Source organism: Contarinia nasturtii, unplaced genomic scaffold (assembly GCF_009176525.2).
Source record: "Contarinia nasturtii isolate CC-2019 unplaced genomic scaffold, AAFC_CNas_1.1 Cnas_scaffold_350, whole genome shotgun sequence".
Taxonomy (NCBI): Eukaryota; Metazoa; Arthropoda; class Insecta; order Diptera; family Cecidomyiidae; genus Contarinia; species Contarinia nasturtii.
In genome coordinates, this window is record NW_022197705.1 from 4846199 (window position 1) to 4871366 (window position 25168).

The 25168-nt window shown below is 33.9% G+C and overlaps 5 protein-coding genes and 1 long non-coding RNA gene across 6 annotated transcripts; 3 read left to right on the forward strand and 3 right to left on the reverse strand.

Annotated features, from left to right (window-relative positions):
* Nucleotides 1-424: 424 nt before the first annotated feature.
* On the reverse strand, nucleotides 425-2784 carry LOC116338116 (zinc finger protein weckle-like). Its single transcript, XM_031763189.1, has 5 exons — nucleotides 2290-2784; nucleotides 2013-2184; nucleotides 1773-1936; nucleotides 1290-1682; nucleotides 425-1187 (listed from the first exon to the last, which is right to left on the reverse strand). Exons 1-5 carry the CDS (start codon nucleotides 2439-2441, stop codon nucleotides 536-538), a joined length of 1533 nt encoding a protein of 510 aa, XP_031619049.1. The 5' UTR covers nucleotides 2442-2784; the 3' UTR covers nucleotides 425-535.
* Nucleotides 2785-3696: 912 nt separating this feature from the next.
* On the reverse strand, nucleotides 3697-5168 carry LOC116338312 (general transcription factor IIH subunit 3). The gene is made up of 6 exons (XM_031763466.1): nucleotides 5093-5168; nucleotides 4850-5033; nucleotides 4329-4779; nucleotides 4081-4216; nucleotides 3961-3997; nucleotides 3697-3877 (listed from the first exon to the last, which is right to left on the reverse strand). Exons 1-6 carry the CDS (start codon nucleotides 5097-5099, stop codon nucleotides 3814-3816), a joined length of 879 nt encoding a protein of 292 aa, XP_031619326.1. The 5' UTR covers nucleotides 5100-5168; the 3' UTR covers nucleotides 3697-3813.
* Nucleotides 5169-5495: 327 nt separating this feature from the next.
* On the forward strand, nucleotides 5496-6861 carry LOC116338313 (WASH complex subunit 3). The gene is made up of 4 exons (XM_031763467.1): nucleotides 5496-5912; nucleotides 6065-6229; nucleotides 6307-6617; nucleotides 6680-6861. The coding sequence occupies exons 1-4, from the start codon at nucleotides 5859-5861 to the stop codon at nucleotides 6732-6734; spliced, it is 585 nt and encodes a 194-aa protein (XP_031619327.1). The 5' UTR covers nucleotides 5496-5858; the 3' UTR covers nucleotides 6735-6861.
* Nucleotides 6862-7292: 431 nt separating this feature from the next.
* Nucleotides 7293-8304, reverse strand: LOC116338314 (60S ribosomal protein L44). The gene is made up of 3 exons (XM_031763468.1): nucleotides 8137-8304; nucleotides 7656-7829; nucleotides 7293-7575 (listed from the first exon to the last, which is right to left on the reverse strand). The coding sequence occupies exons 1-3, from the start codon at nucleotides 8287-8289 to the stop codon at nucleotides 7438-7440; spliced, it is 465 nt and encodes a 154-aa protein (XP_031619328.1). The 5' UTR covers nucleotides 8290-8304; the 3' UTR covers nucleotides 7293-7437.
* A 1727-nt stretch (nucleotides 8305-10031) lies between these two features.
* Nucleotides 10032-19259, forward strand: LOC116338315 (bacchus). Its single transcript, XM_031763469.1, has 4 exons — nucleotides 10032-10392; nucleotides 18411-18543; nucleotides 18649-18711; nucleotides 18840-19259. Exons 1-4 carry the CDS (start codon nucleotides 10291-10293, stop codon nucleotides 18875-18877), a joined length of 336 nt encoding a protein of 111 aa, XP_031619329.1. The 5' UTR covers nucleotides 10032-10290; the 3' UTR covers nucleotides 18878-19259.
* A 2353-nt stretch (nucleotides 19260-21612) lies between these two features.
* Nucleotides 21613-22784, forward strand: LOC116337992. Its single transcript, XR_004200843.1, has 2 exons — nucleotides 21613-21743; nucleotides 21835-22784. It is a non-coding gene; the product is annotated as an uncharacterized LOC116337992 (long non-coding RNA).
* The last annotated feature ends 2384 nt before the right edge of the window (nucleotides 22785-25168 follow it).

The following is a 25168-nucleotide window of genomic DNA, read 5'->3' on the forward strand; positions in this document are numbered from 1 at the left end:
TTTTACATGTATTGTGCCATGCGAGCAGTTTTGAAGAGGGAAAAACCGAATTCAATGGTTATGATATCATAAACTGAATGAGAAGTCTTGATCTTTTTTTTAATGGATGCCGTTCGAGTTAAACATCTATGGTATTAAAAATTATGTGGTAGATAGATAATAATATGCACAAAGTATATCCAAAATAACCTCGTCCACCAAATGAATGCCAAATTAAATGAAAAATAAAAGACTTGTTTAATAAATTAAAATGAAACACATCCGGAATTGAATTATCTTTTGATAGTCAATATATAAAATTTATTGTTTGGTTTTCTTATGTAAAAGTACATTGGGTTAAAGTAGATCATATTTTAATAGGTATCTATTTTAATTATTGTATTGCTTACCATTAGTATTTTTATGAAAAATAATTTTCCTTCGCTTTTTTCCTAAATTAATAAATAACCGAGGCAACATTTTATTTACTACCGATTCAACGGATTGTTTTTTGTTCAATTTACTGATTTTTATTTTTCGATCATTCATATTCAAATCATAGGTGTTTCTTAACCGAATGAGCATTTAGGTTGCCTTTTTGCGAAAAACGCTTCAAGCAATAAGAACATTGGAACGGTTTTATACCGGTATGCTTGCGCATATGCGTTTTTAATAAAGCAAAATTCACAGTGATGAACTTTTTGCAAATGTGACACTCATATCGTGTTATTTTACACAATATTTCGTGTTTATCCCTTTCGGTTTGTTTGCAGTAGCCGCGGAAACAGTATGCACATCGTATTAGTATTTTTTTGTTTGCTGGTTTACACATTGGTTTTTCGCTGATGTAATCATTATATCGAATAGGTAATTTACGGATGCGCGTTGGTTTGTCCATTGATTTCACTTCTTCATCATTACGTTGGTTCGATATTTTATTTGCTATGTTGGTCTTGCTAACTTCTTTCAAATTACCATTATACTTCGATTGGGCACGGTCGAATTTGACCCACTGACCGCTGGTTGAATTCAAAATACTATTTGGTAAACTATTTTGAATAAACGGACCGTGTGTCACACTAGAAGTGGTACAATTCAACGATGATGCTATTACACTGTCATCAAAAACACTAAGATTTGGGTCTGCATCATCAATTTGAATTCCCATTCCAGAAACAAAGTGGTCTCCATCATTGGAATCAATACATCTGAAGATAGAGATAAAGAATAAATATTTTTTTCGAATTAATTAGTATGATCGAGGTCGGAAGGGAAATTTATATTCATTATATATATTTAGAAAAAATTACTGGTGATTTGGAACAGATGAATTCGTCAGATGTTCGATTTCGTTTGATTCAGCCAAATGCATCGAAGGGGATAGTGTTGATACGGGATAGTGTTGTAACGGCAGTGCCATTCCATGGGGAACTGAAGATTGAGTTGACGATACATATTGTGGATCCGTCTCAACAACAATTAGCGGAATGGCTTCTTCAATATCAGAAAAATCGGTCTTTCCAACTACATCATCATCATCGCTTGAGTCATCCACATCGATTGTTTCAATATCCTCATTCGAGTAGGTGTTGGTTTCATTTTTGGGCGGGATGTTCTTTTTTGGACGAAATAAAGAACGTACATTCTCCTTAAAGTCTTCAAGCCGCGAATCGATTTCGAATTCACTGAGCGCTTCTCTCAAGCTGTGTAAAAAAATAATATATGTAGCTGATGTGGATTCAAACGAAAATAAAAGTACACTTGGCATTATTTACACAAAAAATTGTACGTACCAATTAGTTGATGTTTCCAAAAAGAAATCTTTGAAGTTCGGAACATTCGCTTGTCCAGTGCGATTGAGCGCCAATTTTATTTCTCTCAGCGAAATACGGGCTTTTCTTTCTAGTAAAACAAAGAACTCTTTCAACTCTTGTTTCCATTCCATGTTTACAGTTTTCTAGATTGAACAACCATTCGTTTATTGGAAAAAATCTTCACATAGAGAGAGAGAAGTAAGAGTTTCTTTTACTCACATTTTTATTGGTCATCTTTTTATTTCCATTTGTCGCTTCTACATTCAAGTCAGTTTTAATGGAATCTCCGGTTTGTCTGCAATTCATTTTGTCTTCATCCGAAGTCGTTTGCATCAAATTTTGTTCTTCGAGTACAAAGCTGATTTCCATTCCATCGTGAATTGCTTTTAACCTTTAGAAAAATTAGCGAATTCATACAATGATATGACAACTCCACACAGTAAAGGCTTATATTTTCAACAAAAACAATTTTAATTTTACAAGGAGTTATACGAACCGTGCTTTCGCTGTGGTCAAAATATGTTCTTTGATGTCTGTTTGCATCGGTTGGCCATTGCGTATAAGAATTTGCTTCATTTTATTCAAAGAAACAAGTGTATAATCCTTGAATTCGCCAAACATTTTTTCCATTACATTTTCCCAATCCATATCAGTTTTACTTTTCTAGATTAATCCAATTTTGAAAAAAAAAATTGTTGTTTTTCACGCTTTCACAATTTTAAAATTTCTCAAAATCAACTATTTTATTTTCGCATTCATGAGGTATGGAATCGTGGAATATGGAATCACGTCACTTAATTTGTTGAGAAATACACGTTGTTCATTTCTTGGTATGAAGTAAGCCTCGATATAAAATGATCTGATTGAATGTCGTTGAAAGAAAACTATCTTATGTGTTTGATTGTGTGTACTGCGTTCATGTGGTCGTTAGTGCAATGCGTCGATACAAACTCAACATCGCAAGAGAAAATAAAAAAAAAAAAATCAACGATTTACATTTGTTTACATATAGAATGATTTTAAGGGCCTTAAACGTTACTGCACACGAAAACAATTAAACAACTGACAACGCTATTTTTCGGCAAGGCATATCCAACTTCAAATTATTTTGTTTGTCGTTGTTGCATGATGATGTCATTTTGGAATTCAAAGGAATGATTTTTATATGTCAAATCATATACTTGAAAGGGTATACAATATTGTACATTGCGGCGCCGCAATCATACTGAATAAGCGCTCAGCGAGTATGCTTTCCATCAATAATACAAACAAACAATGCATGCTTAGTTTAAGACTAAAGCCAAATTCAAGAGAATCACTTTCGTGCATAATTTATTCAACGCAAAAACATTTCAAAAAAATCCAATTAACCGAATTTAGATGAGATTGAAAATGGATGGCGATAGATTAACAAATGTTTGAATTGTCAATATGGAAACTCAATCCATCGGATCAAGTTTCAATTTGAAACTTTCAAATGCCATAGATTCAACGCAAACTATTGCTACCGATTCAAATTCTCGTCAATCTCGGTCAATGAACTTCAACAGTCGATAACGAAAAAAAAAAAAAAAATGTAGAATACGATTACGCAAATGGGGTTGAGAGAATATCACCTGTGAAACAAGTCATCCTGAAACAATATTGTCCTGCGATCTTCTCAAAGCACATTTTCTCGGTTCGTCGTTCAGTTAAACTGCATTTGCATCTAACAAGTGTCATTTTGAGCGACGACCAAATTCTGAACTTCTTCCATTCATATTATGAAGTATGAACTTTTAAAATGTATGTATGTGTTCAAAATGCACAAAAGATGTGACAATTTCAGCTAAGTCCAAAAACTAAAAAAAAAATATTTCCACATAGTTCCATTACATAATAATGAGACAAACAACAGAAAATCTTAATTTTCTTTCAGAATGTATTTTCGTTTAATTAATAATGAAGGATATTTTTTTACATGTATAGAATAGAAGGGATAAGTTTGAATTTTCGATGTTGAATAAAATAACAGAGAGCACTATGCTTTTGTTTTCTTCTTTTTTACTTTTGAAGTTGTTGGAGCCTGCGTCTTGAACACGGTGCTGTAAATGAGAAAGAAAAATGATTCGGGTTTTTATTGTATTCTGATGGAAGTCAGCTTGTATCAATCATATAATATACTCACTGGCATGTGGTGCAGATTGGACTGAATTTGCAGAAAACTGTTTGATTGAAAAGTGGATGTTGAAATTGTTGATCGAGAAAATTGATAGTGTGAGTCAAAGGATATTAATTGTACACTTACTTGACAAACAAACCGAACAAACGTATCCAATGTCAATGAGTTCACGATGACAAAAGCAGGCGGCTCGATAATCAACTTTTGTTGCTGGTGGAAAGACCAATTTGCTTCTGGTTGCTGGATCTGGTAAAAAAATCCACTGCAAGTAACAAAAAATTCAGTCAAAAATCAAAAAAATTCTTGCTATGCCATCTCTTGATAGCAACTATTCCTATCAGTGGTCATATCGAGCACTAAAAATAAAAACTCACCAGTAAATACTGTAGCAATCCTTCTGTTTGTGGTAATTTCAAATATTGACCCCCAGTTATATCACATCCCTGTTGTAGCAATGTCATCGATTCGTCAAGTGCACAAACATCAAGTACAACATTTTGCTTTTGTGCTGTGAAAAATACATTCATGTATGTCATATACTGTGATGCACACTCCAAACTACCGGTTAACAATAAGATGCGGGCATTTAATTTGCAGCCGGGTGGTTTTTCGCGTTGCAATCGGGCTATATAACACAGTGCCATGGCAATGCTGCCGGCAAGCATTGGTTCGGCTTTTTGTTCAATCAAATTTTGATCGATCGACTTCACCATGCTCGCCATATTCAGTTTTATTGTTTTTTCCACTTGTGTGAACTTTTCATATTGGCCATCAATCTGACGGATTTCTCTCATTTGACTATTTTGTGACGGATACAGAAATTCACTGCGAAGAAGAAAAATCATACAACACACCTCAATTTGGGAAAGAAGAAACAAAATTGCACTAGACTTACACTTTCGTTGCATCACTCGCCAGAGCAGCAATACTATTTTGAGCACGTTGCATCAAATGTGCATTGGCAAAAACACATATCGAATCCAAGCATTGTGTTAGTTGTTGTGGATTTCTTCGAACTATTCGTTGCATTGGATTCGAATCCAATATTATTACGATTAAACTACTCTCATCGTTGGTATCTACAATAGAAAGAATGAGTATTTTTTTCACATTTTACAAAGGAATCATCGTAAATTACCTTCCATTTTCGTGAGTTCTCCCAACTAATTGCAGTTCATTTGTTTACAAATTGTCGTGCAAAGCGGCAAAAAGGTATATTCTATTTGAAACGAGACCAAAGTTTCACATTGACAGAAAAATGGGTACGTTTAATGCGATTGTATGTTGAGTTTGTTATGAAATAGAAACAATCATACTGGACTCAATTCATGCGAAAAATATTTTTTATTTTGAAATTCAATTTTTAACTCATAAAAAAATCTTTTTTCAAAAATGCTGATATTTAAAAAAAAGTCATGTAAAAAATTCCGATAAAATGAATGAAAAAATAACAATGTAATGTCATTAAACCTACAAACCGTTTATATTCGACCGAAAGTGCCACCATACAATTTTGGTGAGAAACAAATTTCCACCATAGACATTACTAATAAGACAAAACCTTTGTTTAGAAAAGCCCGAGCAATGTTTTGATGAAAAAAGAGAAAATAAAATGAATATGATTTAGAAAACAAAACCAAAAGATCCGGAATAAAAGTTGTGATCGAAAAAAGAAGAAATAAAAAAAAAATTGTTTGATGAAATTATTGTTATTTGGAAAGATTGAGCCGAACAATTGAGGGAAGATATTTATTATCCGTTTTGCGACGATCATAAATCGGATTTTTAATGAATCAGTGAAATTTTATGTAACAAATTCGAATTGTACGTAATTTTGTTTGTTTGTTTGTTTTTGTACACCGAATTCAACTTCGTGAGCAGCCAAAATTGTATGCCAAATAAAAATGAATGATAATCCTGATCTTTCGATACTGAGTCAAAATGTTGACAAAAGTCAGGTAAATGAAGACGAACAATCAAATACACATGCACATTTAGAACTGAAATCCATTGTGTGTGATTTTAAGCAACATATGTTTTTATAAATCATATATTCGTTCCATTCCTTTTGGATCTCTATTATTATTTATTGTTTGTTTTCGGTTTTGAGGTTCCTCCTATCGAACAAAAGCGTCTGGTGGCATTTATCAATGAATTTATCATTTCAACCGTCACATTTCTCAACGAATTCATGACGAATGTCGAATCGAAATTCGTCGACTTCGAATTGAAAATGCAAAAGATTGAAGCCTCATTGTTAATAGTCGAAGCAAAGGTTTGAATATTGACCGCAGTGACGATTGCGTTTTCATTTTGTTTGGTCTAGTTGTAATGTCAATGTGTACATTTTAGATGGCTTCAATACCTGATGTTCAGACAAAATCATCACCACCAACGAACATTCAAAGCGAAACAATGCAAGAAACAGAGCCTCAAACCCCAACGATTGAAGCAGCACATGAACCAATACCGTCCACTGTGCAAACCACTGAAACTGAAATTGATAATAAAGCCGATGCACAAGAGACGGCTAGTGATGGTGGTGTGAAAGCCAGTGATGATACCAGATATCGAAAATACTTTAAAATGCTGCAATTCGGTGTACCAGCACCGGCTGTCAAATTAAAAATGGTCAATGAAGGATTTGATCCAAACGTTCTTGAGTATTTAATCACATTTCGTGTTGTTTTTCTAGCATTCATTTTATTTCGGTACTTTATTTCAGTGATCCAAATCGTGTTCTGGAAGATGGTATCCTCTTTGTTGTCACAGAAGAATAATGGATACTCACATCATTTCATTTCAAAATTCATTTCAAACATTTGTGATTTAATGAACACATTCCTGTTTATATTTCTTGTTTAAGTTGACATCTAATTCAAAATAAATGTTCTGAGAAAAAATGAACAATTGATATGGTTTTCTTCGAATCAATCTAAACTATCGTTTGAAAAATAATGGAATTTTTATTTTAAAAAAAGACACGTTTTCATGGAAATTACTTTCTGTTACCATTATTTTCTGTCAAAAAATCATCCAATGTCATGGAATTCTATTTCAATGCATAAAGGATAATGAATGTCCAATAATTAAGAGTTGAGCAAAAGATATTGAGTTTCATGGCAAAGAATGTCACTAGAAAATTCTCAAAACAAAGAAAAGAAATCATAAAGTTAACTGGCAAATAACCCAGTAAAGTACAATTTCAACTAAACAAATCGAAAGGAATGTGATCTCCTCGTACTCGTATATAATCATCATACCTATATGTAAAACGCAATTTTCACTGCACGAAATTCGAATAAAACACTGTTCAGTTGGAAATGAAACCACTTTGATATGTTATGAAAGATTTTTAAGTTTGCACAACTTAATTTTTTTTATTATCAGCCAAAACCATAATGATGTTTCAAAAAAAGAATGTAGTATGTGGTGGCAAAGAAATGACATGTATTGCACACCGAGAATTGATGGAAACGGCGTTTAGAATTGGATCATTTGTCCCTTGCGTTTTTTGTCACCTCCCAATTCGAAGTGCTTGCAACGCTTCAATGGTGTTTGTTTGCGGTACTTGCATTCAGTACATTCCATACGAAGCACGATTTTCTTGGTTGTCTTTGCCTGTAATAAACAACACAAAATCAATTAAAATTTGTCCGAAAAAAAAATCACGTTAAACAAATCCAAATGCGATAAATTACCTTCTTTCTGAAGATGGGTTTTGTCTGACCACCAAAACCTTGTTGTTTACGGTCGTAACGACGACGGCCCTGTGAGGCTGCACGTTCCTTCGACTTTTTGTACTGTGTCACTTTGTGCAATTTGTGGCACTTGCATTTTTTGCAAAAAGTACGACGTTGTTTTGGTACGTTCACCTAAAAAATACATGACCAAATAAATTAGTTCAATCGTTGTCAACTTTTAATTCACGTTTTTCGCACATCACATTGATTTCATAGCACGACACATTATTTATTACAACAACGTAGTGTGTACATTTCGATTGGGCGAACAATCAAAGTTGCGAGAATATTTTTTATATTTTTTGGCAAAATTCGTTGATTATTCCAAAAACGTTTGCGATAAATCAATGGATGGTGTTTTATTTTCGGTTTTTTCTCATAAATTTATTGTGGATGATCGAAAATATTGTGAATTTTTTCGAATTATTTTCGCACTTACCATTTTTTCAGGTTGTTCTGCGTTGATGAAACTAATCAAAAAGAGGCTGTCGGAAGTTGTGTGCTTGTCACTTTGCGCTGACCTGTCAAAAATACGAAGATAGCAGCGCACCAATAATGGGTACGTTCCAAGTTGCCGGCACTTTAATGTCATATTCGTTTATTTTTCGGTCGCAAACGCACTCAATCCAATGTATATGTCTGTGTTTGTGTGATGAATATGTGTGGAAAACAGCTTCGGTTCAATATGAAACAATACAAATTGATTTATTGGCTTAAACAAAAATTGCTTACATTTGGAATATATGCGTGGTGCTAAGAAATTCACCTCAAAATAAAATGTGATGCGCTATCGACTTGGAAATTTTTTCATGCTTCAACATTTGCTGAATGAATTTTATTATTTGAAACATGAACATGGAATGGCAACACACAATGAAAATTGTAAGCGCTTTATTACCGAAGCGTTTTTCATTGAACGTAACTATCATCAAATAAACATTGGAAACATTTTCTTATCGTTGCTACATACATTTATATTATATGAAGTATGTGTTCAAGAATCGTGTCATATAATGGACAGCAAAATAAACAGAAAATGTTGTCGAATCAGCCAAAATCGATCTTCAATCGAAAATGATTTTTTTTCCATAGAAAAATGTCAAAACAACGCGACAAGAACGAAATTTTTCTTTCGAAACATGTTTGCATTGTTTTGTGTGTATTTTTTGCGTTCCAAGAGTATCGAGAGGAAGAGAATGAAATGAAAGCGAGTGCAACCGATGCAAAAATAATTTGGCGCTCAAATAAAATATTCAAGCATGCTCCTCGTTTTCCAGATTTTATTGACCGCATTACAAAGATAGTATGCTCTGTGTAAGAAGGCACACAGTGCTCCGATTGTTATACGATTTGGCAAAATTAATGTTCATTTTGTTTTTTCAAACTCAATGTCTCGCTGTAACGTTGAAACTTCTCTTCTGCATCGCAAAATAAACGAATTATGACAGTGGCCGGAATGGAAAAACGTGTAAAACCGTTATAAAAATAAAAACAATGACGATTCAATGCATGTAATAATCAATTGAGTGTTCATGGTCGATTCGTTTGAAAATTGACGCGGCTGTAGATGCGCGATTGTTGCGATGAATAAACAATAAATAAATATGATGATTAATAGATTGTAATGGGGCAGTAGAGCGAACGCAATTTTTGATGTATCGAAAATAATGTTTGGTTAAATTGGTTTTAACAAAATCATAAGTTTTATCCGCCTATCGACCTCGTAAGTGGAAATAAAATAACAGCCGATTTTTTGGTCCTGAAGGAAAAACCCAACGAAAATTGGTTGATTTTTGACAAAAATTTTCTCTTCCTTCAACAACACAAGAGCTCTCTTGCTACGTTTCAGCATCCTTTTTTCCGCCACAAATACAATGCCACCAATCAATGAATGTATCTTGGCGTATGAAATCCAATGTGCATACATACGTAAAATGTGACACGAAAAGCCGCTTGGCTTTGCATGATGCCTCCATACATGCTTACCAACGCACCAATACATGCACATCCGGCACTTTTGCCGATACAACAATTCAAATGAACTCACGAAACCAACACATACAACCGCTAAATAAACTCACGAAACCCTCTTTTGATACACCGATTTAATTGAAATTTCCAACAAATTCGCAATAATTTTGTGAAATTTTCATGCAAAAATTTCGAAAATAATTTTTAGTTTCATTTGGGATTTTTTCAGCGATCAAAATCGATGCATTTGTTCATTTTTTCGACGATAAAAAAGAATGTCGTATTGGGTATCGTAAATCGAGAGATGAATACTATTCAAAATGACGCGCCATCTAGCTAGCTTATAGTCGACATTTGAAGCCAGTAGTCAGTTGTGTATCAGTTCTCAACGAGTCAACATCGTGTGGAAAAATTGTCTCTTCGTCTATTAAACGACTTAGAAAAAAAAACAATAAATTTTGTTTAAAAAAATCTTCACCAAATTTTTCCAACATAAATTACTTGTACTTTTTTGTACATCACACTCGCAAATCTCTTCAAGAGTTCAAACGAAAATCCTTGCTCGACAAGAAATACATTTTTTTTTTATTTAAGAAAAAAAAAAACACCAAACAAAAACAAAATGAGTGCAACAGAGAGCAGTGAATTCGCCGTACCAGAAGTCGTCGCCGAAAACGAAAAGGAAGAATCAAAGGAAATTAAAGCCACAAAACGGCCGGCAGATGTAAGTACCCTTTAAAAAAATTATTTTTATTTTTACTATTCCAAAATGGAACTTTCCCTCCGTATTGGCGTAGATACATTTTTCGCGCTCCAAAAGTGCTCGGTTCATGAGAATTCGAAAAATAGATAAAAAAAAGTTCGCATAGTTAAGGTTATTGTTCGATTTTCCATTTTACTCTCTATCCAATTTTTTTTTGTTTCGAACTCTCCCGCTTGCTGAGTTCGCATCACATTGCCTCAATCATGTTGTCATTCAAACATGACCCGCAAACAAATTTAGTAAAAAAAATTACTTGCAAAGATGTTGTTCGGACGCATCCTTTCGAAAGGAATAAATTCGGTCATCAGAAAAAATAGGAAATTTTTTATACATATATATATATTTTTTCATTGCATTTTCACGCATACGATAGTTAGCGTTTCATATCACAAGCGAACATACATATAGGTGTATAGTATATATGATAGGCGAAAAAAAAATTACAAAGTCTTAAGTTCGTTGTTTGTTGTTAATTATGTGATTTTTTGTTGTACTTCATACACTTGCTCTCTTTCAATCTCACTTGTTTTCTCTCATTTCGATGTATTTTTCCTTCTTTCTTATTCATATCGTTCACGCGCGCACCTAATTTTTCGTATTATTTTTTTTCTTCTTCTTCTTCGACTTCAATGTACTCTTTCATTGACGTTGTTGTCAGTGCCGCCGTCACTGCCGTCACCGCTTATGCGACCAACGTTTTCAAATGCGAACGGTTGTCGAACAGATTAAATGGCAAGCAACTAATGAATTGAAAGAAAAAAAATGTGTAAAGAATAGATTACGGTGTGTGTTATTGTTGTTGATACTACTTTTGTTGCAATTTTTTTTTCTCTGTTCATTCTCCAACGGCGTTGACGGCATTGTTCAATAAATGGCATTTACGGTTTCCCATCTCAGTCAAAATTCATAATTAAATCTAACGTGAGCACATAATTAGGTGTTTGCATTAATGAAAAATCATGAGAGAGAAAATTGAAAGAAAAAAAAAAGAAGCGAATGGTCGAAGTAACGATTGATAATTTCTTGTTCCAGTCAATGTATCATCATGTTTCAAAAATTCTATACAAAATTCAATATGACGCGCTCTCATCATATTCGTATTGATGGTGCGTGGTGTACGACTGTACGTATATATGTATGTATAACATTGGTTGTGTGCGTGTATAGTTGTATGCAGCACGAAACAACGCGCGAAACAATGGCGGCTAAAATATCACAAGCCGCTTCACTTTGGCTCTCTTCTTTCTCACTCTTTTGCCCATATTTACGTTCTCTCAACGAATACCGGAAAACTTGAATCTACGAACAAGTCTTTATTGATTTTTTTTCCTCTTGATTCGTTGAAGAAGAAAACATTTGTTTTATTTTATTGATTGGCGATAAAAATTCAAATCGTCAGTTTCGATTTGTGAAAATGCTTCGATGTTACATTTCACCTAATTTTTTACATCAACCGAATTTTATTCCATCCGACCTTGGGCCTTTTTGCCATATACATTAAGGAAGAAGAAGAGATGAGAAAGAAGAAGAAAGAAAATGACCAAGCTAACTGCTTGCAAACAAGCAATCCATCTCTCAAGAGCAAAAATCCAATATGGCGGCGTATAATTTTGAACGATAGACGTTTAAACAGCGTGCTCTCATGGCTTGTGTCAAAACGTACACACAATGTGTTTGTACATAAATTTCCCACTTCTTTCTTCTCTCTCTTTCACTCATGCTATCTTCTCGTCCGATTTTCAATGGAATTTTTTTTTTTTCAAATGCAAAAAAATATCATTGAACAAAAAAAATATATTTCCGACGCAAATTACCGTTTTCATCGTTGAAAAAAGTTTATTTTAATATTTATACACACACATATATATATAGCAACGACGCTTTAAATATAAACGTTGATTCAATGTAGTAGTAGATTGAATATTTGAATTTTTCAGTTTATTGATGATTGGCCATTTTTTCTCCATTGGATGTCGATACGATTTATTTTCTCTCTCTCTCTCTCTCATTCTTTCTCTACTTTAAAAACTAGGCGACATTATTGCCAATGAAAACAAACATATAGCAGCATATTTCAATGTGCGGATAGCAAAAAAACAGAATTATATGTATAATCGCACCAATAAAAATAGAGCAAAAGGGACGGCGCATCAAAATGAAAAGATAAAGAGATAGAGAGGGAGAGAGCGTTGTCATTGATTCACGTTTTTCTATCTTGTACGGCATGTGTGCTACTCCTGAAGGTGCTGTGCGCGTTTGCATTCTCTCATTTGCTCTCTCTTCTTCAGTGTTTGCTTATATTTTCATTTAGAGTATATTTTACTTTAATAAATTCAATCTGCTATGGATTTATGTATGTTTGTGAGTGTGTGAGTGTGTTTCTTCATATTCTGCTGTTGTTGGGTTTTATGTTTGAATTTTGTACGATCCCTTTTTTTAACTTTTTCCACGCGTCTCTCTCTTTTCTCTGCCTATCTCTCATTTAAACGGCAGCGGCAACAAAAGCAACGGCTGCCACAACCGACAAACCAACGAAAAAACACCATCGTCGACTTCATTCTCATTGAAAACTACGCCATACAGTATCTCTCTCCCGTTCGCATGTGTACCTTATTCGATGTAGATACGGGACTATGTGTCGTATTTACAGTGCTTTGTATGCTCTAAACGAAAGCAGATACTCTGGAAGTACATCAATAAAAACGGCTACACACAATGTATATATATGAGTGTACTATTATACTATGTATATACACGCTCTCTTCGTACACGCAACAACACACAGTGTGTTCTGAGCCATCAAAGTCGTACATATTACAAAAGAGCAGTGTGCGCTTTTTTCTCTACCTCTTCTTCTTCTGTTGTTGTTTCAGTGGCTGTTGCTGCTGCTATTCGCTCATATAATTCTTTTTTTCGTTTGTTCATTTTCATACACATATATTCGGGTTCAGTTCAGCGCTCAGTTCACTCATTTCGGTTTCAGTTGTAGACATTTCAGTTGTTTTGTTATTTTTGTTCGTACATTACGGCCACTCTACACACTCACTCTATGCCTCGTTTATTCACACACATACACACCGATACAGAGGGAGAGAATGTTAAAGCACGCTCAGTAATTCACATTTTCATCTTCGTTAAACTTTATATTTCGGGTTCTCTCTCTCTCCCGCTCTCTATATCTCTTTCATTCCTACTTACTAGCATATTACATTCAGATTGTAAATGATACTTTTCGTTCAAAAATCATCATCGAGTGTTTACTGTACATATTTTTTTTATTACTGGGTTTCGTAGTAACTTTATAACTGACGCTACGTGCGTACAAATAACTTTTATGTTTAAATAGACGCACACAATAAAACGGCCGTTTCTCTATTCCATAGAAATATATCCAACCCCTGTCACATACGAAAGCATGAGCTTAGTACAAAAAGATTTTGAAGAATGAACGAAACAAAAAAAAAAACTTTCCATTAATCAAATGGAATTCGCTGATTTGTGTTTTTTTCAACACATTCTTCGTCTGAATATTGTAATTTTTTCGCACATTTTTCGATTTCAATTTTTACATAAAATTTCATTCCATTCGGTTGGAATTCCGTTGATTTCAATGTGACCCACGCAAATTAGCAAAACAACAATAACGCTTTTTGAATGCTTTGCAGTGTAAATCGATGTTTAGAGTCAAGCAATATAATAAAAAGGCGCATATTTAGTATATGAATGTGGAAAGAAGAGAGAAAGACGCGCGCGTTATGTCTGCACAAAATTGTATTGCAGAACGAACGTTTCCCCCGATGCAAGTCCATATGAAGCAATCGGTTACAACATACACTAAGAACGAACATTGAAACAGAATAAAAATGATGTAAAAGAAAGAAAGAAGAAAAATTGCAAAAAACTGCTTGCATTGAATTTCAGTAAGCTGAAGAAGAAGAAGAAGAAGTGAAGGAGCACACGCATCCATCGATATGTTCTTTTGGCATCGGTACGGTGTGTGTTTGTTCATCGCACTTCTTGGCCCGGTCTCAATCATACACAATGTAGAGAGAGAGGCGCATACAAATCCATTGCATGAGTTCATCCGTTCATTTGGATGGAATGGTTTTTGTATGTGCGTAAATGCGTGGTATGAGCACTCACACACTCACACACACACAAATACACTGATGCCTTTGCAGGCCAAGAAGGTATGACAAAGATAGAGCCCGAATTAAAGTACATGTCATTGTGAATATACTCCGATACTCAAGCGTGCAAACAACGACTTCATAGGCTCAAATGTGTGTATGCGTGTGTCTCTATCTCTCTATCTTGCTGTATATTTTAGGTGAAAAATTCTAAGCGAGAAAATGGGCTGAAGCCCGCTTCTTTTACTCATCTTTTTTCATACAAACGAATACGATGAAATGTTAGCATAAATTTCGCCCGTTCGCTGATACGTGTACAGTCAGTAAAATTGTCATTCTCCCATCTATATAAAATAGATCTTAATTTAAATTCTTATTGCTGTCCATTTTCCCTCATGTTCTTTTTGCGTTGTGTTCTTGGTTGTTCGTTATTTTGTTGTTGTTGTTGTTGTTCTCTGCTTTCATTTGAAAAAGGCCACACTATTGATGCGTCTAAAGTAACCGAACCGAACCAAACGACGCAAACGTATTTATTATCAAGCCAATGGCCGCAACGCGTAATACACTTTAAATCTATTTTAGTTGTTTGCTGTTTTCTCTTCTCTTCAACGTGTTTGCCTTTAAAAATGAGTCCGGATATGATATAGAAATTTTAACGCCAATGGTACCCGTCATAAAATCATAAACACTTGATATTCTACAAAACCGTCGTGGTCGTCGTTGTATCTCTTTTTTTCTCTCCTCTTTTCCTTCTCAAGCAAAAGAATTATATCGAAGAGCCATACATTGTTGGCAAAACTCACACCTCGTGCGAAGGTGAAAACAAAACAAAATTGAAAACAGAAAAAACGAACAAACGAAGGAATCTGGTTAAAACGCGAAAACTTATCATATTTATTGTAGATAGATCGCACACATATATGATGATCTTTACCGCGTGCTTGTCTTTAGTACAGTTGCCGGTGAATATAAGTAAAGTTTTCTGAATATATATATAATGTGAAGAAACACAACCGAATCGCATGTGTCCATCAAAAATTTGACCATCAAATTGCATTTTACGCCTCATTTCTATTTGTGTATACCAAAAACTGAATAAAAAAATGGTAATTTTGTCTACAAATTCTAAAGAAACTGACAAATTGAAATCGAAAAACTACGAATGAAAAAAAAAATGAATAAAAATTATGAACAAAACACGAATGCCTCGTAAAGTAATCCAAAAAATGCTTTCATTCGAAGCAAACAGAAACGAAAATTGTAGTCATTAGCACGCAAAATTCTCGTCATTACACGTTGGAATTGAGCTGATTAAATGTCTTAACTGTAGCTCATCGACAACGACAACAACGTTCGGGTGTCTGTTTCTCGTGCACATTTCTTATATTTAAAAAAAAAATCACTCACATTGTCGTCGTCAGAATTGGAATCAAGCAAGTCGCGCGCATTATACAAGTGTGTGACCACATGGCGATTGCCCGCTGCTAATAAAAATGCAAACACATTTTTACACAGTGCACTTTTCAGAGTCATTGAAATTGTTACTGTTGTTTTCGTTGAGCATTTTCATTTTCTTCATTTAAAATAGAATTCGGTCGCCTTTTAATCCGTCTTCATTTTCATATTCTCGATTTGATTTTTTTTATCGTTATCTATTCGTTTGGCAGCAATAAAAACAGCATCGATTATTTGGACGATTCTCCCGTTTCAACTCTGCAATGAAAGCCATTCCATGTGAATTAAGTGATTTCAAACCAAAAAAAAAAAAAAAAACAGAGATTATTTCGGTGTACATATTTTTGTGCTCCATTTCCAAAATAAATCATCAACGCTCGTGTATATGATTGCTTTCTACTTGAGCAACGCAAAGCTTCACAGTTATTTCAGACCTTCTCGCATTATATCATTGAGTCTATATATACATATACATATATGCAATAGTGGAGAAGAGAGAAAAAGACGAAAAACACACAACAATCATCAGATAACAATGAACAAACAAACACAATCTAGTAGTCTAATATAGTCTAAAACATATCAGGGCATAGCAAAAGCTTAGCTCATTTCAAACTGCACAATGCAAAATATTAAAGAGTCAAAGCGCGCGGTTCTCGAACCATAGATATATAAAACGAATATGATGTAAATGAAATTGGATTGTTTTCGTGCGTGTATTGTATGGAGTGAATAAGAAAAAGAATATAATTCTGTTTTGTTTCGCTACAAATTTCGAAGTAGAAAAAAAATAGCCAAGCCAAACATCATCACATACCGCAATCTGAAATTCTAGCAAAAGCGAAAAAAAAACCACACATACAAAATAAAAACGTCAATTGAATGTATTACTCTGTATGTGTGGTTCTTTTTCTCTCTCTCACGATACGATATAAGTACGCATATATAGCAAGCGCACGCATACATGCTCGACATACACAAGCCCGAATGTGAGCGAATGTGTTGTTGTGCGCTGAAGTGCTGAGTTAGCGGTCGAATTTGAAACAAGCATGTTCACATCGAATCCACACATGCGGCATTTTGAGCATAACGACAAAGAGAGAGAGAGAACGTGTGTTTTATAGAATGAATTTGGTTGGTTAGCCGATACCGCGTTATTGACTGTACTCATGTTGAAATTCATCCGCTTGGCGTCGCGCGAACACATGCTCTCTGTACAATTGCTTTATAACGACTTTTCTCTCTCTCTCTCGGCATATATCCCAACAATTTTCATTTCCTCTTCTGTTTGTTGGTTACCTCGCTTGTATACCATGTTTGCCTGTTCCCTCTCTTTTAACAAATGCCAAATAGGGTTTGATTTTCAAACTTATTCCTTTTCACCGAAAGGGATTTTTTTATTATTCCATTTTAATTTCGTTTTCTCGAATTGAGAGATTATTGAATAAAGAGGAATCGTTTTGAAATGTAAAAAATGTATGATTGAATGTGTGAACGGAAATTAGGTGAATGAAAACAAAATAATTGGACTCATGCGCGCTGTTCATTTACGCTCATATATGAATGTTCCAATTTTAAATCAATTTTTCTCTCTTGCAATTCAATTGAGAGAAAAGTAAATGTGTGGAAATCCCTATTCAGTAGGTCAAATTCAATAGCAGTAATGGCTGAATAAACGGGGCGATAAAAGATTAACACTACACAAAACACAAATTGTAATTACAGGGCATCCAATTTAATTCCGTGTACTTCACACGATTTTTACACGTTGCAATCGATTTTTTTACGAAAATATTATTATCGGCATGTAAAAGCTCAATCAAATATTTGTAGTATGTGTGTATGTGTGAGCGTGTCTATATTGTCCATGTATAATAATGCTTCTGTGGAAAAACCATCGATTGCACATCGAACTATACAATGACTCTATTTATATGATAGCAACATGTACAAGTTCCATAAGTATAATCCTGTATCAATTTTCAAACTAAAACATTTGACGACTCATTTCATTTAACTCACATTTCATTGTGACATTTACGGGCTGTTGAAAATAGACACATAGAAAGAGTGAGAGGGGTAAAGAGTAAGGCAACACCAAGGATCCAGGTGCTATTCAATTTCGTTTAAAATGCTTTGTTTATTCAAACCACCAATAATAATCATAATAAGCGATTGCATTTCATCAAACTAATCGCATGATTGTGAAGATAATATGAACAGAACGATTTGCCCCACAAAATGATATCATTTCTGATAAAAGCCGAAGTAAACATTAGAATATTTACCAAATGGATAAATCGAAAATAACATGCGAACTTTTTTGATTATATTTGAATGAATTGATCAATACCATTTGCTAATAAATGTTCTTTTTTTTCTTCTAAAAAACAGGAAAAACCAACAGAAGCCAAGAAGGCAAAGAAAGACGAAAATGGTACTGCCCCCGAAGCCGAAGATGCTGGTGATGAGGAAGCCGACGATGAAGAAATTGAAGGTGAAGATGAGGAGTACGGAGATGAAGGAGGTAAGCATCGTGTTTTACTACTAACACCAAATAATATTCCATGTCTCCTCTTTTTGTTTACAAAGTTTCTAACCCATGTGTATTCTTTTTATTCTTTTCAAACAGACATTCCGTATGGTGAAGAAGATGACCTCGAAGGTGAAGATGATGAGGATGACTTGGAAGGAGGTTAGTATTTGCTTACATGCAAAAATTGCCGCTCTTTTTTAAAAACCAATTTGAGTAGTGGCTGCGGTCACCTTTTTTAAATATATTATACTAATACACCCGTTTTTTCTCTCTTCTTTAATTTGCAGAAGGTGAAGATGGTGACGATGACGATGAAGATGCGTGAAGAGATTCATGAACAGCGTAATTATAATTCTTGAATAAGCTACACACACAAAAAAAAGTTTTAAAAAATCCAACAAAAAAAAATGAAGAAGAAGAACAACAAACCACAACAAAACACATAACCAACATTTTTTTTTTGTTAAATTAAATAAATGAGAACTAAAAGTAAAAAAATGGGAAAAGAGTAAAAAAATTTAAATAATGAGAGTAAAATTAATTAAATAAAATACTTACACATGATGAAGTAATGAACGACAAATTATACAAATTTAATGCCCATCATCCGATTTTATTAAGAAACTTTCATCAATCCCATAACAAAAAAAAAACACACAAACAAATCCAAATAATTGTATGTACGAATTAATAGCTATTTGATTGTATTCAAACATATTTCAAGCAAGCATGCAAAATCTATACAAGAAAATTCAATGTTAACCCAAACCATCAATAGAGAATGAAAAAAAAAATACAAAACGAAAGAAATAAAACTTGATTTAGAATTTGCAGTGACTGACCGAGAAAAAAACACAAAGAAAATTATGGATAAAAATATTATACAGATAACAAACAGTAAATAAAATGAAATGAAAAAAACAAAAAAAAAACACACACACCGATTTTGAACATTTCTTCTACTTCTTCTTTTTTTGGTGCATTTATACAAAATATAAAGTTTTACTTGGGAAATTTTACGGTGCGCATGACCAAATGTCCAAATGTTGTACGTTCAAGTCAAAATTTCGTAATCATAACAGAAAGAAAATAATTCAACGCCAATGCATTTTTATGGACAGTATGATTATTTTCTACAGATCGATTTCATTCCATGAAAAGTACTTTTGGCGATGAAAATCTATGTTATTTTTATGAAAATATGAATAGCAGTCTTTTTGGGCATCGATTTACTTCTCATTTTATTTATCATTTTTCGAGTATATATAGATTTGTCTAAGTGAATGCCCGTGTCGCTAACTCATTTTCTCCCACAAAATGTATTGTTTCGTCTTAAAGGCATCATACATCAAAACCAATATCATTCACTTAGTCCAAAACAAAATGCAACTAGTGTTTGAAAAGTCGGTTTAGAAAAATGGTCGATTTTAAAACGAGTATAGTTTCACTGCACATGCCATTTGCAGCAGATATATATTGTAGAATGTGTTTTTTTTTTGTATAAACTAGTGTCAATTATATTATAATAAATTTGAAAAAAAAAACACATAATTTATTAGAATGTATTGATGATGAATTTGATCGAATGCGAGTATGACATTGATTTTTTTTTTCGTTTTTGGCGAATTCTCTCCCGTGAATATGCGAGATAAACAAAATTATGTTTTAATTCATTTTTCTTATGTTTTAGTTCATCATTTTTTGTCCTTATTTTTTAGAAATGGATAATTTTACTTTTTATATTATGTAAATTGAAATAAACAAAAATTGTCAAAATATTTCATTTTTTTAGTTCGATTTAAATTTCATTCTTTCAATGGACTTTTTTTGAGTTTTTGATTTTTGCATAGAATTTTTTTCACCAAAATTATTTTCCATTCTGGCATGAATTATTTCGACGAACTCTTGAGATGGGAATTTTGGTGCATTTTTCAGTCCCAAATTATCAAACATAAATTGTCCATAAATTCACTCTATGTTTTGAACAGCAACAACAGTGGTTTATAGCATAGGTAAAGCCGATATATTTTGTATGGACTTTTCATCACTCTCTCTCTTTCTCTTATTCGCTCTCCCTTCCGCATTCAATTGATTTGCCGGCTTAAAGTTAACAGTGCGTTAATTGTCCGTATTTCTCTGTATTTTCGTGCAGATGTTTCAATGAACTGCACACTAAATAAATGCATTGTCGCTTTGTATTTTTTTATTCAGTGGAAGTTACATAAGCCTTATAAAAATGAACATAAACATGCACCGGGCAATTCACAAAAGTAAGCACAAGCCATGAGTTCCAATAATCAGTTACCCGATTCGCTCGTAAAACATATTCAATTAGGGGATGATTTGAAAAGAGAGAAATAGAAGAAACTATCTGTGGCATAAATCGTAATGGTAAGCACTCTGAAATAGCAATCACTATTTTGATTGCATGAAATTGGTTTTTAGCTGTAGCTTGAACACTGCATTGATCGAATCATCAACGCTTGCGTCTTAGTACTCGGTATTTATCAATGCTGCATAAACTATGCACAGTTCGGTCGTATTGAGAATGCTATGAACGTGTGTATATTCGATAAACAGAACGTATCTCTTTGTAAACGCCAGAGCGTAGTGTCAATACACACAAAGCAGGTATACGAAAAAAAATTATCCCATAGATAAGCATGTCGAACAATTTTTCAAATGGTATATATAACTGGGGTAATATACACACGAAAAGGGAAGGGAAAGTAGGAATAAAAAGACTTTGGACTTTGTATGGTTGTTTGTATATACAACAAGCGTTTTAGTCGATTTTTATCCCATCTGTTATGGATTGAGAGCATACAAATGTATTGCATATCGTAAATCGGTGAACTATGCTCAGAACATGAGAGAAGCGTCACTTTCCTATGAATTCCGTGTATTTCGAGCACTCAAAATGATGCTATGGTAAGAGATTCTATACAGAGCATTGTATATGCGATTCAATCTCGCAGTATAAAAATATAGCATCAACATATAAAAGAGGGGATGGAAAGAAATTGATTTACAGCAGCTGCGCAAAATACAAAAATTCAATTTATTTGAACAGACAAAACGCAATTCAGTTGTCGTTATGTGCTGCTATAGTTCGGTCATATTCACGTAAGATCCAGAAACAATTTTGCAGAAATTTTAAAATTGAGATCAACGAAATCATACAGCAGAATGTGAGTTGTTTTTTTTTTTTTCATTTTTTTACCAAATTTGTAGAGAATACAAAAATATTCGATAGTGTAAAATATGTGAATATTTTTACAGTGCTCAAAAATGACCGACCCAAGTAGCCATCGTCTATGTCATCATACACACATTTGTCTGGGAATTTTTGGAAGCACAATAAAAAAGCAAGACATTTTGGAGTAGACGGACGAAAAAACATAACGGACAACTCAATTATACAGAATATATTGCATACAAAGATTAAAATGTGAGCCAGATTTTAAATATTTGCCTATTAACGCATTATATTCTGTATAATTATTTTTCGATGCATTCATTTTTCTTGAATGACCGAAATATTCAAAAAAAATTGTAAGAGGAACAACAAAGCACAAGGGAAAAGAAGCATAAAGGCATAAACAAAACACTCGCAATGAAAGCAAGCGTCGACAAACGTCGGCGCCGCTCTTTGCACAGTGGTTTTCGATTAACATTTTTTTGCCTCACGTATTCCATAGCATACAATCAATTTATCACGAGAAGCATTTATTCTCGGGATAAATCGATTGTATACCATGCAATGCGATTAGCGAAAAAATCGTCAACTGAATCTACACAAAATATGTGAACTGTGACGAAACGGAAATGAATTCAATTGGGAATCCATTTTGAACGCTTCTCTATCAGTTGACACATTATGTTTTGATTTTTTATTCGAAAATTATTGGGCGCCATTAATATGGCTCACAATTTCAGCTCAAGCACTAAACTGAAATTGTGGGCCAAATTAATGAACTGATGCCCTTCCAAAAAAAGTGGCGTGACCAATATTTGGCCACTAATGATGAACTAATGAACCTAAAGGCACTTATAAGGCTTAAAATTTTTAAGGCACTTATTAAGGCACTTGTTGAGGCACTCGTTCAGTTGAATTCCAATATTTCCAGCGTGCATATAACAATATTCCGCATACGTTGCGCCAGTGAATTATATGCAGCGCACAAAGCAAATAAATCACAAATCGAACGCTACTGTTCGTATCGAATAAATGCATTGTCTTTTATTTTTATCTTAAGTTAATTACTTTATTTCATACATCCAAAAAGGCCAGAGAAAAATATTTTTTTTTTTTTTTGACATGGTAAGTATCGAACTTGAATCATCTCTTGCTATTTAAATTCGATATGGAATTTGTTTGGAAAAAAGTGAATTACGTAAGTATTTAATTAGAGCAAAGGTAAGAAATACTATCTCTTTCGAACTGCAAAGACTAGAGTCAACACTTTCACCATTTGAAATGAATCCATATTCCCGACATTTTGAATTCGAAAAACAGAATATAACCTCAGATTTTTCAAATGGATTATGGATTTTTCAAAATGGAAGTCGCATTTTCCAAGAATTTCATTTTCCAAGCGAAAAAAAACATGCATTCAAAACGGCAAAAAATCGCATTCACTATTGCATTGAAATTTATTGAATCTTGTTTTATTTTGCTTATTTGTAAATGCGCATATTTCCGCATGTGTAAACGGGTTCCATCTGTGTGTATGTATAAACCCAGAATTGGAAAAACATGGAAAATATTCCAACATGTATTGGAAAACAAGCGCATTTCAATAGCGTATGGACAAAGTAAGGCATACGAAACGAAGCGAATGTGTATACAGTGGGGTGTTACATGCACACACACTGGAATGGAAGAGAATATTGAGAATGAAATCAACATCGTATAGCTGTTGGCTTTCATTTTATCCACATTTCATTTGAAATGAATTTTATCCATCTGTTCGGTCGATTTAAATTGAACTCGCAACAAATGCATGCCGTATATACAGAGAGGGAGAAATGTGAGTCGCTATGAGAGATACGAAGGATAAGTATTTAAATCGAGAATGAGTTCATACTTTATCATATGGAAATTATTCGCATTCAAATGGAAAAAAGTTCATACTGCTTTAAAACATACAATAACGCTGAAACATAAATGCGTTCATATCTGAAAAAAAAAATTCATTGCATACATTTGATATTGCCGTAAGAATACAAGATGCCACGTATACATTTTTTCTATCTGAAAAAGAGAATGGCGTACGCATAACATGTAACGAAAATTGTGCGTACCTCTTTGAAACATACGCAATATAGTAGAGCATTGAACGTTGGAAAATTCATATGGTATTTAAATGGAGTACATTCGTACTTTATTCACCAATGGCATATACCTAGCCGTTTCACACAAATGCTCCTTATTTCAGTTCGCATTCATATTTTCCACTTTCTCGTCGCAGTTTATGAGCCCATTCAAATCTATCGCTACTTTGTTCTGTCACACATTGTGTGGGCAATTTTTAATTTGAAGTTTCCCTTGCGAAAAAATCATCCCATTTAAAAAAAATCGAATACACACACCACAGCAATCCAATACGGAAGAATCAAGAATGTGCAAACGATCGTTTCATTTTGGATATTTTATATTTTCGAAAAAAAAAATGTGCGCGTCAAATACAAAAAAAAAATGCGTCCAAGAGAAAAAATCCTAAAAATTTTGCATTTTTAGGAATCCAAAGCGTACATATTAATTAGAGCTCAGCCAGGAGTTCAGAAATGGTTGGTGAGTGTGAGTGCGTGTACATACAAACCACAATATGAGATCACTCGAAAAGACACAACCGAAACAGCGTATATAAAGTCGAGAATACTTACGTTTTCTTTTCGGCGTTACATTCGTATTTATCCCATTTATACACGCAAACATACACGAAAAATCCTCTGTATCACATTCAAATGTATGTCTACTGTGTGAGTATATGTAGTTTTGTTGTCGAGTGGTATTTCCTTTTAGTTTTTACTACTATCTCACGAGCGTTATGTGTGAGGAGAGAGAGAGTGTGTTTCACATACTTACATTCGTGTCGCTTTTGTATGGCATATGAACAAAGATGTGAGGGTTCTATCGCTGATGCATTATGGAGTGGTAGTCTCTTTGCCATTCGCTAAAGAACTATTTGTATCGTTCGGATATGTTAGTTTTATGGATTGGACGCATACACAAAAAAAAAACGATTGAAGTAGAGAAAGAGAGTCGACTCAGTGGAATGAAACTAATGCAATCATTGAATGAAGCATTGGCTGACAGCAACGAAAACATCAGTAACATACGTCGATTTTATTCTATACTGTGTGCATTGAGATATGGCATAGAGTGAAAGTATACGCGATTGTGTACATTTTTTCTCCTTGTGACGTCAATGCCGTCGTGACTCAGTCGCAACAACGAAATGTTATCAATGTGAACGTATCAGGCGCACATAAGTTCGACGGTCTTACCTCGATTGTCGAAAAAAAAAAACCACTGAATTTTGGGTTCATTTTTCTTTCATATGCTTTCTCATGTATGGTGCGTTTGAGATATAGCAGCCTGCATTGTGTG